The sequence below is a fragment of the Squalius cephalus genome (assembly GCF_949319135.1).
Source record: "Squalius cephalus genome assembly, chromosome: 4".
Taxonomy (NCBI): Eukaryota; Metazoa; Chordata; class Actinopteri; order Cypriniformes; family Leuciscidae; genus Squalius; species Squalius cephalus.
The window spans coordinates 8,902,816-8,918,449 of record NC_137125.1 but is presented as its reverse complement, the minus strand read 5'-3'; the positions used below and the strand labels follow the sequence as shown (position 1 = coordinate 8,918,449).

At 39.8% G+C, this 15,634-nt stretch overlaps 1 protein-coding gene across 1 annotated transcript in view; it reads right to left on the bottom strand.

The window, feature by feature from the left end:
- LOC307157236 (NACHT, LRR and PYD domains-containing protein 3-like) overlaps positions 1–10,092 on the bottom strand; it is a 106,106-nt gene extending 96,014 nt beyond the window's left edge. The window contains exons 1-3 of the mRNA XM_079869083.1: positions 9,993–10,092; positions 3,471–3,753; positions 3,272–3,334 (exon numbers count right to left, since the gene is read on the bottom strand). Of these exons, the coding sequence (XP_079725209.1) occupies positions 3,272–3,334; positions 3,471–3,735 (328 nt within the window). The 5' untranslated portion in view covers positions 3,736–3,753; positions 9,993–10,092. The remainder of the gene's footprint in view (positions 1–3,271; positions 3,335–3,470; positions 3,754–9,992) is intronic.
- Between the last annotated feature and the right edge of the window lie 5,542 nt (positions 10,093–15,634).

The window sequence follows — 15,634 nt, the reverse complement described above, 5'->3', positions numbered from 1 at the left end:
TTTCACAAGGGAAAAATAGATTTCACTAGTTAAACAACAAAAAAAGAAATTGTAGAAACAGTTTACAGTAAATTTGAAGATGACATAATCAAATGTCACAAAAACTCAAGTTTAACCAGTGGATCAATGCCCAAATCCACAGAATACTTAACTCAATTCAAACTGAAATACAGTGTAATGCACTGCAACAGGTCAGATTTAAATCGATTTCTCCAAACCAAAATATGTTATAATTAAATACGATAACACAAACTGGAATACGGCAGTGGCTGAGGTACAAGAGAAATAAAGGCACATTAACACAACCACAACCCGCGTTTCACATATTAATCATGCAGAACCAGAAATAGGCATTAAACCATACAGTTACACTGTACAACCACAGAATATAGATTAAACTCATTAACAGATTTATCAAATAAACATGGCAGTATTTTACCCCATAAATCATGAAACATAGCCTACATAAGTTACCCAATCCTTTACCGATCACCACGAGGTTCACTCATCACACATGCGCTCCAAATAAATCTATAAACAAATGTACACATCAAATGATCTTTTAACTCTGCTTCACAACTTATTTGTGCATATTAAAGATATTCAAGTAATATTTACCAAGAAAGAAGATCGTATAACACAGTAAATCCGATCAATACACGAACAACCACATGGAGCTCTCCTGAACAGTGAAAAATGGCTTCTCTGGTCGCGCGCACGCATCCAGCACAAGTGCAGTGTTGCCAGATTGGGACAGTGATTTCCAGCCCAAAAGCTCACCAAAACCCGCCCACTACAAGAAAAAACCGCCCAAAATTTTACTGCCAAAATAATGTCATATAATTTCATTACCATGTCATTCAAAGTTGATATAAGCACAATTTGTATCTCCTTAACAAAATAAACGATGATAAAATAAAAAAAAATATATATATTTTTTCCAGGAAAACAGATCAAAACAGGGCAATAATTAAGGAGAATTAGCCAATATGACTAAAATGTCCAGGTGGACACTGTCAAAACGGCAATCAAGAAATGAACATTGCAGAACATAACGCAGAATTTAGCAATCAAAACGGATTTATCGTTGATTCAAACCTTTTTCAGCAGCTGTCAGGGACAAGTAGAGTGCAGTCTGGATGGTAAAAGTTGCAGATGTCTGGTTAGGCTAGTGTGCACATGACCATGGACAGGAGTCGTCCCATATTTGATTTCAATTCAAGTCATTCAACTGCTCTCTCCTCTCAGAGTTATATTCACCATTGAGTCATCTCCCACCACATGTGTACGATTTTAGAGTTTCTCACTATCTCACTCTTTACTGTAGATACAACTTACTGTATAGGCTATCGTCACTTTGGCATTAGCGATCACTTGAATATACAGCTACAACTTATCGCGCTCAATCTCATCTGCCTGCTGATCGCTGATTGGATGAGTGCGTGCTCGTCGGTGATGTCAACACCAAAGCCAGCTGACTCTGCATGGGCGTGCGTGTACAGTAATGTCATGATGACTGATTTTATGGACTACATGCACACTTTAGTTTAGTTTTTTAACCAATTAGACATTAAAACGTAGATGTTTGAAAACCGCCGAACTGACCCCAAACCAGCCCAAATTTTGTCCACCCGCCCAAACCCTTTTTTACCCGCACAATCAAATTCAAAACAGCCCAATTGGGCGGGAACCCGCCCAATCTGGCAACACTGCACAAGTGAATAGTATCACGAGAAGAGAGGGATTTCTTAAAGGGGCCACAAACATTTTTAATGCAAAATAGAAACGAGGCATACACTACTTGGCCACAATAGTAAAAAAGTTACTTACACACAATGTCGTCATTATCAGCATCATGTAAATCTGGACTTGCAGACATAGCTCCGAGCAAATATGATGTGAGGTTAGTCTGTGAAAACAAAATGTACGGTTAAGATCGGTATCTATTAACAGATCTATTTCCTTATACAGGAGAATGAAAGCATATTCTTTAAATCTTACCCTTGCTCCGATTTGTAGCGCCTACAATTTGCTCTGTGCACGGTGACCGTTGATGTTCGAACTTGAGTGTGTGGGCCAGTAACGTTACTTCCGGTGAAAACTTCCGGTGATCTGACAGCGAGAGACAGCGACCGAGTTCCATTACCACAGAGATATTTTTTCACAATGAGTGTTTTTAGGATTCAAGAGAGGTGACTTGCCTTTCAGTGGATGCAGAAGATCCGGAGGGATGACTTCAACCCGACCAAATGTTTAAATGCATATAATTTTCAGTGTATTTCACCTGTGCGTTTCTATGCTTTCTATTACTGCATTTATTTTGTGCAAGTGAGATGAGTAAAGATTATAAATCATTATCTGTCTGGTGTTTATAAGCAGCACATACAGTATTGTACTACGTGTAAAATATACACAAACTTACCTATATTAAATTGTTTGTGGTACCTACAGTTAAAAATGTAAATATAAAATTTGTGATGATATTGATCAAGCAATTGATGTAAGTAAAAATATATGCGCAGAATTGAGAAAATAGTATTTATGGAGATAAATTGTAGCCTATCACTGGGCAAACATGTGAATGTTCACGGTACATTTTATGCAAACAACTCTAATCGTAGTTGTAACTCTATATATACAGTAGGCATAATTGTCATTGCGTATGTGTAAGCAGCATGAGTCAAATACAATATTTTGTTCGTGAACAGTTGTATTATGCACAGTGGTTGAGCTCTAGGAGATTGTGATGCTGTTTGCATGGAATGCACATTTTTTCCTTTGTGGCAAAGCCTGATTAAAATTAATTTAATTTGGCCCTGCCCTGATTTGCATTTGTATAGCTCACAGCATTTTCATTTACATGTTAAAGCCTCCCCTAGAATTAGGGGGAGGGGGGTCATAGGGGGTCAAAGGGGGTCATAGGGGGACAACTGCCAAGCAAGGCCCACGTCAATTTCCGACAATTCACGTCAGTTTTCGGTGTTGCCTGCAAATTGCCGTGTGCAGTCGTAAACCTGAACTTCCACGACAATCTACAGTGCCGCTTACTGACGAAAATCCCACTTTTCATGCAGTGAGAAGTTGCTTGTAAGATGTTTTAATTCAGGGTTTAAGACTCTTGTAAACCATTTAACCATTTGTAAAAAATGACTAGACAGTCTGTTCTAATAAATGTACTTGTATAAGATCTGCTGCTGTTCTTCTTGGCCCTGTAATTGTTGCTTGCTGTTATATTTTCTCTTGTGTCCATGTACAGACAGGAATTATTTACCCCTGATCTCTTCTGAATGAGCTCCAACAGCTGCAGATGTCTTCATATTACCTTCAGCCTGACCTGTGTGTGTGAGAGAGAGAGGATCACTCACTGGGAAACATAAGTCACACAAACACATCAGCAAGAGCAAAGAGCAAAGTTCAAGTCAAACCATTACAATGGTAAACAGTCACAGTCACTGTGAATTAAATGTTACCTGTCTTGTGATTGTTCTCCAGCTGCTCAGACAGATTTTTCTGGTTAATCTTCCTCAGGATCTTCACTGTGTTCTTCACAGCTTCTTCTGGTCCAAACCATGCTACCATCTTATCCACTGTGTCTAAGATATCTGCATTCTCCATGTCTTTCTTTTTTATACACTCATGATCCTTCTCTAAGTGCCACTTAAACTCCTTTAGATCATCTTCTCTCAGGTCCTTTAGCGAGTTCTTGAGCAGCTCTTCAACTTTAACAGACGCCATCGCCCTTCAGATTCACAGCTGCGGGATAAAAAGAAAAAGATCTGAAGTAGTTTCACTCTTAACATGTTGACCTAAGTGCTCAAATGTTATTTGGATTATGAAATTAAGCTGTGATTGGATCAGCACTCTCATCCAAACTCATCTGTTAAATGGGTCCTATAATGCTCCTCTATGCATGGCATCTATCTGAAACATGCTAGCAATGAGTACCCTAGCAACCAGAAAAATCCCTAAATCCAGAATACCATAGCAACAAAATAGCTACACCCTAATTTCCACCCAGATTACCCTAACAACCATCCCAAGTCTCCTAGAAACCGCATAGCAACCACCAATAATGCCCTAGCAACCAAATAGCCAACACCTTAGGATCCACCCTGAGTACCCTAGCAACCATCCTAAGAAACCGCATAGCAACAACCTAGCAACACACTAGCAACCACCCCAAGTACTCAAGCAACCACATAGCAACACCCTAAAATCAATCTATCTATCTATCTTGTCTATTTTCTGATAGACTGTATTGACTTCAAAAACTTCAAACTTTAAAATATCTTCAAACCTTCTGGTCAGGCTTTCTCAGGCCAACTTCAAAGTTCGTCTCGATGTAGTTTTTAAATCTAGCTTATTATCTCATCCTGTAAATGTAAATGCAAAAATGTGCTGTTTTTGTCTCTTTAAATGCAAATTAGCTGCTGCTATCAAGCTGCTATTATCAAGAAAAAAACTATGGAAAATTACTGCTTCACAACATCGTCCTGTGATGCTAAAAACCTTGAAATGGAGACATTCTCTCATCTCTAACTCATGGAGACAAACATCCCTTCAAACCACACAATCATGAGGTGTCACGGTCAGCTGGATAAAACACTTCCAGTTTAATCAGACTCATGTACTTTATGAGGCTGTGAGGAATAATACTATAGTAATAATAATCCTGGGAAATTTACCTCAGAAGTGCCAGTTTAGTTTCACTTCGAGTAGCAACGGATCCAGCTGAGTATTGTGAATAGTAAGTTTTTTATTCTTATGTGCTTTGTTCTAATCGCAATATGCAATAGTGTCTATAAACTGCAAAAAGACCGTTTAAATATGAATAGCATTTCTGTGTGTGAATGAATGAATGGCTTTTACTGAACTATATTGCTATACTGAGATGAGAAAAAAAAAAAACTGAAATATGTTAAAATAGAATGTCTTCGTATAAGCAACGTATTAAACTGCAAATGAACATTTATATGCCCTAATATATCATAAAAAAATAGGCCTATGTTGCAGACGAAATATGAAAGACAACAATTTGTTGACTAGTTTTGGATAGATTATAAAGTTTTTACTGTAAAATAGACTACTGCCACACAGGGCCGGCGAGTGCACTTCTGCCGCTCTTCGGTAGTAATGAACATCGTATATTTGAAGCTTCGGGGAGAGGGGTCTGAACATATTCTTCTAATAAAGGCAGGAATCTCTATGTCTGTCTGTCTGCATTTTGATTATTTCGAGAACCGTTCATCCAATCGACTTCACAAGGGAGTGCAGTGTCGCATTTGGTGCAATATAGATGGATTAAGTTAATTTAATTAAGTTAAATTAATAACGAGATTAATTTAGATTGATAATAACGGGTAAAAAGGCTAATACATTTTGTTTCTGTTATTCTATTTTTCCACAATGTCAAAGCAACGCAGCTTAACCCAAAACACAAGCTCAGGCACTTCTGTCCACACACACTCCGCTGTTCTGCTCTAGCCAGAGAATACTCCCGTTGTATGAACACTTTAGTAGGCCACGAGGAAGCAAATATATTAGGTTGGGTTCCTTCAACTGACCATCCTATTAAAATGGCTATAGGCTATATAAGATAATTGTAAAAAAAAAAAAAAAAAAGTGTTGATGTCACGGGTGTGGTGCAGGTTGAAGGAGACTCAAATTACAAAGGCTTCAATACAAACGATATACTTAAATCTTACTCACAGGAACATACAGGCAGGATAACAAACACTCTAAACACCATAATGAACAAGTCATAAACAAAGTAGAACCGACCAGGACTGACTGAACAGAGGAACCTAAATACACACAGATAAACTGAAAGCAGGTGATACAAATGAGGGTAATTAACAAGGCACAGGTGATACAAATGAACTAATGAGGGTAACCAAGGAAACAGATGAGCTAAACAGAAAAACGGAAACACAACACTGACAGTGACATGACATTACCTCCCCCTCCCTCGCGCCGTACAAGAAACAAGGGAGGGGGGTGGGCGTCCTGAAGTCCTCTCCGGAGGGCTATTTGTGACCGAGGACTCCAGGACGGTACCAGCATCTCAGGGGACCAGGGCGGAGCCGTCCCCTCGGATGGCCACGGAGGAGTAGGAGACCACCCCTCGGGCGGTCCAGGCGGAGAAGGCTGAGGAGGCAGCCATGGTGAAGACGGACCCTCAGGCGGCCATGGTGGAGATGAACCCTCAGGCGGCCATGGTGGAGATGAACCTTCAGGTGGCCATGGCGGAGACGACCCTTCGGGTGGCCATGGCGGAGATGACCCTTCGGGTGGCCATGGCGGAGATGACCCTTCGGGTGGCCATGGCAGTGCGGACCCTTCGGGTGGCCGTGGTCCCTTGAGTGGCCAGGACGGAGGCATATGGCCCCCCCCAAAAAAATACTTGGGGAAAGTCCCGGGTACAGGAGAAGAATGGCTAACAACAGTCTCTGATTGGGCTGATAGGGACCGTGAAGAGGGCTCGGTGCTGGGCAGCGAAGATAGCTCGGTGCTGGGCAGCGATGAGGGCTCGGTGCTGGGCGGCAGAACCAGCGGTGAAGGCTTTGAGCTGGGCAGGACCAGCGGTGAAGGCTTTGTGCTGGGCAGGACCAGCGGTGAAGGCTCTGTGCTGGACGGGACCAGCGGTGAAGGCTCTGTGCTGGGCGGGACCAGCGGCGAAGAAGGCTCTGTGCTGGACGGAACCAGCGGCGAAGAGGGCTTTAAGCTGGACGGAACCAGCTGTGAAGAGGGCTTTGAGCTGGACGGAACCAGCTGTGAAGAGGGCTTTGAGCTGGACGGAACCAGCTGTGAAGAGGGCTTTGAGCTGGACGGGACCAGCGGTGAAGAGGGCTTTGAGCTGGACAGGACCAGCGGTGAAGAGGGCTTTGTGCTGGACGGGACAAGCGGTGAAGAGGGCTTTGTGCTGGACGGGACCAGCGGTGAAGAGGGCTTTGTGCTGGACGGGACCAGCGGCGAAGAGGGCTTTGAGCTGGGCGGAACCAGCGGCGAAGGAAGCTCTGAAAAAAGGTCAATTAAGTCCTTCTCGTCCAGACTCTGGCTGAGGACAGGAAAAGTAGACACTGGGCGGACAGTCTCTGGCTTGGCGGGCACGACGCTGTCAGTCACAGGCGCGGCGGGCATGACGCTCACAGTCTCAGGGGCGGCGGGCACGACGCATACTGCCTTGATCTCTGCAGCTCTGGCGTGAAGTGCGGGCTCGGCTGGACTGGTGTGACGTGCAGGTTCGGCTTCGCCCACAGTGAAGAGAGATCCACAGAATAATAACACAAAATCAAGATACTGGGCCAGAGTACATTTGGGGTCGACATCGGGTAAATAAAGACTCACTTCCTGGCCCAGACCCATCCAGAAACAGTCTTTAACTTTTGCATCGTCCAGGGGAGCCAGGTGGCAATAAGTCAAAAACTCACTCACATAGTCCTCTATGGAGCGACCATTCTGGAAGATGGAGCAGAGGGTATATATTGGATCCATGGTGGTCCTTAAATTCATCCAACTGGATCTTGCTGTAGTTTTGTTCGGTTCTTCTGTCACGGGTGTGGTGCAGGTTGAAGGAGACTCAAAGTCCAAAGGCTTCAATAAAAACCATATACTTAAATCTTACTCACAGGAACATACAGGCAGGATAACAAACACTCTAAACACCATAATGAACAAGTCATAAACAAAGTAGAACCGACCAGGACTGACTGAACAGAGGAACCTAAATACACACAGATAAACTGAAAGCAGGTGATACAAACGAGGGTAATTAACAAGGCACAGGTGATACAAATTAACTAATGAGGGTAACCAGGGAAACAGATGAGCTAAACAGAAAAACAGAAACACAACACTGACAGTGACGTGACAGTTGAACATATTCAAGCGTGAATGAGAACCGTTTCGAGAGGGATGCCAGGTGTGCAACATTTTTTCTAATAGAAATTCCGGTAACAGTAGCTGTGCTAGCGGTCTCTTGGTTCTGTGGTGGACTTGACGACGTGTCATCCTTGCAAATACTCCCTGGATCAATATATTTTAACAACGAACCCCTCTGTTGTTGGTGTGCTTTCTCCTTCAAAAGTCTCGATTCATGAACGGATCGTTCATTGCGTATGTCAGGTGACAAATGAACGAAAGACTCGGAAGGTAAAGTAATTATTATGTTCCCTGTAAATTATTTTTGACTGAATTCTAATGATTTCTTCAGAATATGATCAACATTGCGCAGGTGGATGTGATCGGGGAATTTGGCTGTTAAAAGTATAACATTTAAAGCCACTTAAATTAACGAAATTACTCAAATAAAGATTCGTTCATTTTGATGAACGAGATCGAACAAGAGAGTCAGTAAAATGATCCGAACTTCCCATCACTCTGTCATGACTCGTGAGAGCAGGGGGCGGGGCGGGGCGGGGCGAAGGAGCGGCAGCTCAGCAATCATATAGGCTAGCCTATTTTGTGAATTGTTCATTCCCAGTTGGCACACATTTTGCCGCCCTTACAAAAGTGCCGCTCTAGGCAATTGCCTAGTTCGCCTATATGGACGCGCCGGCCCTGCTGCCACATCAAATAAGCTTTTGTTCGCCAATTTCTGCTCATATGTTACATATTTATATTATGTTTTGTCAAAAATAAAGTCATCAGCTAAGATGTTATTATAGTGTTTGTTCCAGTGTAGGCAATGAAAAGCTTTGACTGACTGTTTTTGCTACTTTTTGTAAGGCGGCGGTGGAAGTAAAATAAAAACAGTAGCTGAGCTGTCATCTAATAATAGCTAGTATAGTAATATAGTAATAATATAGGGCCAGATTTATAAACAGGTCAAATAAGCGTAAGACCACGATATCCCATAAAAGCGCAGACTGAAGTGTAAAGTTCTGCTGTCGATCTAATGATAATGAGCAAATGACACATTTCCATAATGACCAACACAACCCACCAAGAGCAGCGGGAATGAAAAATAACGATGCTTGGAAAGTGATATTTTCAGATAAAGTCTTCCTCTGGCGTTCCACATAAAGGAAGACGAGTGGAGTAAAAGAATCGGCTCAAAAGATTCGGTCATTAAGTCGTCTCAGAGATCTCGATTTATGTATATATATTTATATCCTCATCAGAAATGAGCTTAGCACCGGCGGAGCCCCGCCTTAGCATTTCCTAATGATTTTCCTGTTTTTTTTTTTACTCTGTCACTTTCATTTAAAAAATAATAATAATACTCATTAAAAACATCAGAATCGGCGCAAAGCAACATCATCTTTCCAAACACTCAATGCCAGTGTGGCACAAACACTGTGTGATGCGTGGGCTGAATATAACTTTAGGAAGGAGGAGGATCCAAAATCAGGAATGCTTTGAGTGAAGGGCATGTAAAAGCAGTTCAGGAAAATAGAGACACCCAAGCAATAGCAACCACCCAAAATACCTTAGCAACCACCCAGAACACCATAGCAACCGTATAGTAACACCATAGCAACCATCAAACTACTTTAAACTATGCTTTAAACTACTTTTAAACTTCAAACTACTTTAAACTTCTTCAAACTTTCTGGTCCAAACTTTCTCAAGCCAACTTAAAGTTTGTCTCGACAAACTTCTTAATCTAGTTTATTATTATTATTATTATTATTATTATTATTGAGCATTTTCACATAGGTGTAATAAAAACATTAAATAATTGATCATATTATTTACTCTGGCTTCTTCCTTTAAATATCACAATCCAGACACTTTAATTGGAGAGAATAGATTTTCTGTAGCCATCAAAAATACATCTGTTTGTCATAATCGATCTTCTCACTAAAGCTGATCGTCTGTGAACCAACGCCTGGCCGACAGAAGAGAGGAAGTGTTGAACAGTTACATGCTTACTTTCCACCTCTGTATATTTCAGATTGTAAAGAGTCTGTAAATTAATGTAAACTGAAAGCAGAATCCCTAGAGCTCGATATCATTATAATCCTGAAGATTAATTCCTGAAGACTTACCGTGATGTGATATTTGTGCCAGTGTAAAATATGTGTTGGCTCTCTGTCACCCTGTTTGAGTTTGCATTCTGTGATCTGTCTACGCTTCCTCTTCCTCTTTATGGCTTTACGCAAGCAGAAAACAGGCTAACGCATGTATTGACACATGTATCCTCTGTCCAACTGTATTAAACTGAGAAACAACTGAGCAGCAATCTGGTCTCTGTGTCTCTTATTTGGTTCTCCAAGTGCACTATCAGGATTCACGAGATTTGGAGGGCATTGCAGAAGACTGTAGATAATCAAGACGTTATTATTGGGTTACTGTGTGCATAGGCGCCAATTTATGTTTTCCTCCGCGGGTGCTCATGGGCGCACGCCCTTTAAAAAAAAAAGAGTCAATTTTTTGCATTTCAGAACCTTAGGAAATGGACAGCGGCCGACACTTAACAGTGTTAAATTTGAAAAATACTGTTCGAATAGAACTGCTTGGTTTGTTACCACAGTAACAGTTATCTGTGAGCTTCCTCCGTGATAAAGTTCCACATTTGCGGCTATCCAACACGAAAATGCATGCAGCAAAGCCTTTCACAACATTGTTTTCTTCAGTATTGTCGACAACTTTACAATCTCCACTAGCTATTCTTTTCTTCAACTCCTCTGCATCCATCTCGACGACTGCAATCAGATCGCGTGCGGTTATGATGACTTTTTAAAAGTGAAAGTAGGTATAGACTAGAGACTCCTGGGAGGGCATGGGCACAAATAACTGATGTGGATTTTAAATTATTTTATTAACTTGAAATACGGGCATATTTTTGTAGACCATAACCCAATATTTTATTTTGGTTATTTTCATTGTAATATATATTTCACTTTGATACAAGTACTTATAATATGTTTATATGTGTTAATATATCAAGTTTGTTTGAAAATGCACTTACCCGTGAGAGTGTCCTATCAGGAGCAGGGTGAGAGGTCATGAAGGAGGAAGGGGGAAGGATGAACTGAAATGAGATGGAGACACACGTGAAGATTGTGCTGTGACAGATACGAGTTAAAAGTTGGTAAAACACCAAGTTTAATGTTTGTTATAAGTGACACTGTATACTGCGCGAAGATTCATGTCATGGATTTGCGGTTATAGTCAGCACCACGGGGAGAAAGTGTGGACGGCTAATTACCACGCGCGAGTTAAAAGGACTTTGCCAGCGAGGAGCCTGCTCGGTTGCTGTGTTGAGTGCATCGCCTGAAAAGCCTAATCTTCGAGGAAGAGACTGTGAATGCTCGGAGGGATTCTTCCAGGCTGTTGAGCGTTGGAAGCATCGTGTTCCGGAGCGTTGAAGGACGACACGGCGAATCATCAGTTCTGTTGAGTGAGTTTTATTTTGTTTGTTGCGCCGAGGCGTGAAGTGACCATTGTGTTTTAGGTCTCAACGATCTCAAGCTACACAACAGGCCTGCCACTTGTATTCATTTGACTATCAGGGTATTCATTTTGTTTATTCATTTTGATGGCCATTTAGTCATTTGCCGGCATTAGATTTAGAATTTCAACTGGTTTAATTTGGGGAATTTAATGTGATTGAGAATTGTGATTATTTGAATTTGTTAATTTGAATCTAATTGTCTATTTGTAAATATTTTATATTTTCTTTAAGAAAATAGTTCATAACTATTTCCTGTGAAGATTGTCTTTATAATTTGGGTTTTATATATTTATACGAGTGATATATTAAGTAAATAATATCATTTAGCGTATAATCATTTGGTTTAGAGTGGACGTAATTATTTGTGTTAAAGTAACATAATAATTCCTTTCCAGTCAAAGTAATATTATACTTAGGAGAGTATAGTAATTTAAGTGGGTGTAATACAAAAACGGATATTAAAGTGAGTGTTCATTTTAATTAGCATGTGAGATAGATACATATAGTTAATATTTTACTTTATTTTAGCTATACAGACATTGTGTGGTTATTATAAATTAAGTAAAGTGACTATTAGGAATAGAAGTGAACATATAGTTAGAAGTTAGTAATTTACATTGGTGCATTAATTAATAACAGAAAGAGAGATCTTTCGCCAAGTAGGAATTCGGGGAGCGCACTTCAATAAAATAGCTAAGACACGCTATGGGGGCGCTACATATATATATATATATATATATATATATATATATATAGACTGAATACTCTTTAATTATTTAAATGGATGATTATGTTTGTGGAATATATGTATGTACATTAATAAGTTTATTTCTGTTGTATAATTTGTTACAGAAGCACACATGTATGCCCAGGTTCTTCAGTAAATAAGTAATATACTATATTATATTACTACTATAATAACTATAGTATTTATATAATAATACTATATAATAATAATAATACTATATAATAATTACTATAGTAATCTACATCCTGGTCGATGACCCAGATCTATGGCCAGACAAATGAACGGACATTGAAAGGGAGATGATTGTCAGAAAGTTAGCAACAAAGCTTACACACATGTTGAAGGAGATATCAATTTAGTCAAAATGATAAAAGTTGGTCATAGAAACATTCAGTCTGTGAAACGTTTGAAAACGTTTCTGTTTTTGAAACTCTCTTCTGCTCAGCAAGACTGCATTTATTTTATCAAACATAAAGTACAAACAGTAATATTGTGAAAATAATATTACAGTGTAAATCAGCTGTTTTCTATGTGAATATATAGTAAAGTGTAATTTGTTCCTGTAATTTTCAGCATCATTACTTCAGTCTTCAGTGTCACATGATCCTTCAGAAATCAGTCTAATATGATGACTTGATGATCAAGAAACATTTATGATTATTCTAATAAATGCTTTAATAAATTAAATAAATACACATTAATGCTGTTCATTGAACTTTAGATCCATCTGAAACTGTTCTGGTCAGAAACAGGCCAGAAACTCACTGAGACGTTTCATTTAACATGTGATCATCAGGCAAAGGTAGCAAGAGCGTGGGCAACTCTGGAGGAAGCCTTTAAGAAAATTAAACACGACAATAAATCCACTGGACACAAGGCGTCATTAAAGGAGAACTCCGGTCAATTTTAACATTGAGCTCATTTTTTTGTACATTTGGAGTGCTGTCAATACAGAGAACAACGACAAAAATCGGTGTTGCCTACACCGAGTTATTCTATTTTTAAAATTTGCACCCTGTTGACTTCAATGGGGCAAGTACTAAACCTGCTTTTAGCCTCTTAACATCCTTGATGTGTCATTACAAGTGCACAGAAAATGTGAGTGATTCCTTCTGAGTGAACACGAGTGAATCTGACTGCAGTAGATGTGAAAGAAATGTAAAAAATGATGTTATTTAAGCCAGCGCAAATACCTTTGTTTACATCCTGTTTTTCGGTTGAAGTCCAAAGTAGTCGATTGCCGAGTTCACGCGCGTGATCATAGGTATTAAACCTATGCGTGTGAACTCTGCAATCGACTACTTTGGACTTCAACCGAAAAACAGGATGTAAACAAAGGTATTTGCGCTGGCTTAAATAACATCATTTTTTACATTTCTTTCACATCTACTGCAGTCAGATTCACTCGTGTTCATTCTGAAGGAATCACTCACATGGCTGTGCACTTGTAATGACACATCAAGGATGTTAAGAGGCTAAAAGCAGGTTTAGTACTTGCCCCATTGAAGTCAACAGGGTGCAAATTTTAAAAATAGAATAACTCGGTGTAGGCAACACCGATTTTTGTCGTTGTTCTCTGTATTGACAGCACTCCAAATGTACAAAAAAATGAGCTCAATGTTAAAATTGACCGGAGTTCTCCTTTAAATGTGAGTTTCACAGTGAGATGGAAGAATTGATTGGATATAATCATGACGTTGACTTCACAGAAAACTTTACACACTTCTACAATCATTTCTGGAAAAGCAGTAGAACGTGTAACTAACTAAATGTTAGTTGTTCCAAACCCGTATGAGTTTCTTTCTTCTGTTCAACACAAAAGAGGATATTAAGAAGAATGTCAGTAACCAGACAGCAAAATAAAGAAATTCATACAGGTTTGGAAAAGCTTTTAGTAATGACAACATTTTCACTTTTAAGGTGTGATAGAGTTCACAGTGTTGAGCAGATCGACGTTGTTCTGTCATTTTCATTTACATTGTTTAAAGTGCAATAAATGGAGAAGTGAACAATAGTTTTAAAGAAGTAATAAAACAGTTTCTTCCATTACAGAAGATTGTTCAACACCTTTTGACATCACAACAATGATAAATATTCTCTGCTACAAAACTGACAAATTTCAGGAAAAGCCAAAACAACTTGAACCGTTGGGTTAGTAAGTGTCAGATGTTCTAGAACGGCTACAGCACCTTTAATTAATTTAATTAAATACATTTTCACTGTTTATAAGAATCTAACTGTAACACTAACCTTAACCCTAAGTGTGGATTCCTTTTTCCACCATATTGTTGAGCGCCAGATCCTCGAGGCGAGTTGGAGATCATTGGAGTGTGAGAAAATGACGGGATGCTCATCCTTCTGGACAGTGAATTGGAAGATTACATTGTACCAAGTCATTTTTACTCGGGCAATATTAATGACTCGGTACAGCAACGTCCAATTAAATTAAAAATCCGGCACATTAATAACCGTATGCTGAGTGTTCAACAACTTGAGCAAATTCAGACCGCAGAATCCCTGGGTCCAATTTGGGACATCGAATCACTTGGGTCCAATTCGGGACAGTGAAACAAGTATGAATGAGGCTTAACATTGGTTAAGTTTGTGTCATGATCATTGTCTTTTATTTTGATTATGTTTTGTTTTATTAAGTTCAAGTTTTTCTTCTCTGTTTGTGGTTTCCTTCTTTTCTGATTGTGTTCTTGTTTGTGCCTTTGGTTACATATTATCTGCACCTGTCTGTCATTGTGTTAGCCTTGTATTTATAGTCGACTCCCTGTTATATTTAGTCCCTTGTCAGTTCTTGTTTATGGTAGATGTGGTTGTTTTTGTGGCCGAACGGTTACCGGCAAGACGGGAGTCAGCCTAATCTAAGGAAATAATTCTTAATATAATTTTTGGTTGTCGACTACGCCACCTAGGGACTTGCACCCTAGGAATTCATTACAAGCCACCGGTTTTATCTACTCAAAGCACACAGGTTCGTTGTCAGCGAGTAACTGGGCAGAGTCATGGGTTCTACAAAGAGACACTTTATTCAACAAACTTCAGACGCACTATAAAACCACCCCTCAACGGAGCATCAGACAAGATACTCAATTCCAAATGTACACACAAGAATTGACAAAAAAAAAAAAATGAATCAAAGAGTTGAAATGTCAATAAACAGCAACTGTAAATCACCAAAAGAAAAACAATCAAAATAACACACAAATTCCAAACGCATTTACCAACATGACCATACAGGACTGAAGGACATCTACTTTGGGAACCCCCGGCTGGATGTGACCTACAAGGAAAGCAAAAAAAGCTCAGTCAATACTCACACTCCACCACACCACACAGGTGAAATACAGCACTCTCAAGTGAACGGACACCCCACTACCACAGCCCCATGACACCCGCGTAAGTGGCCCTCAGCTCCTGCATGGAAATACAAAAATAAATAAGTACAATACAATAACTTCACACACTGGCAAAGTAAT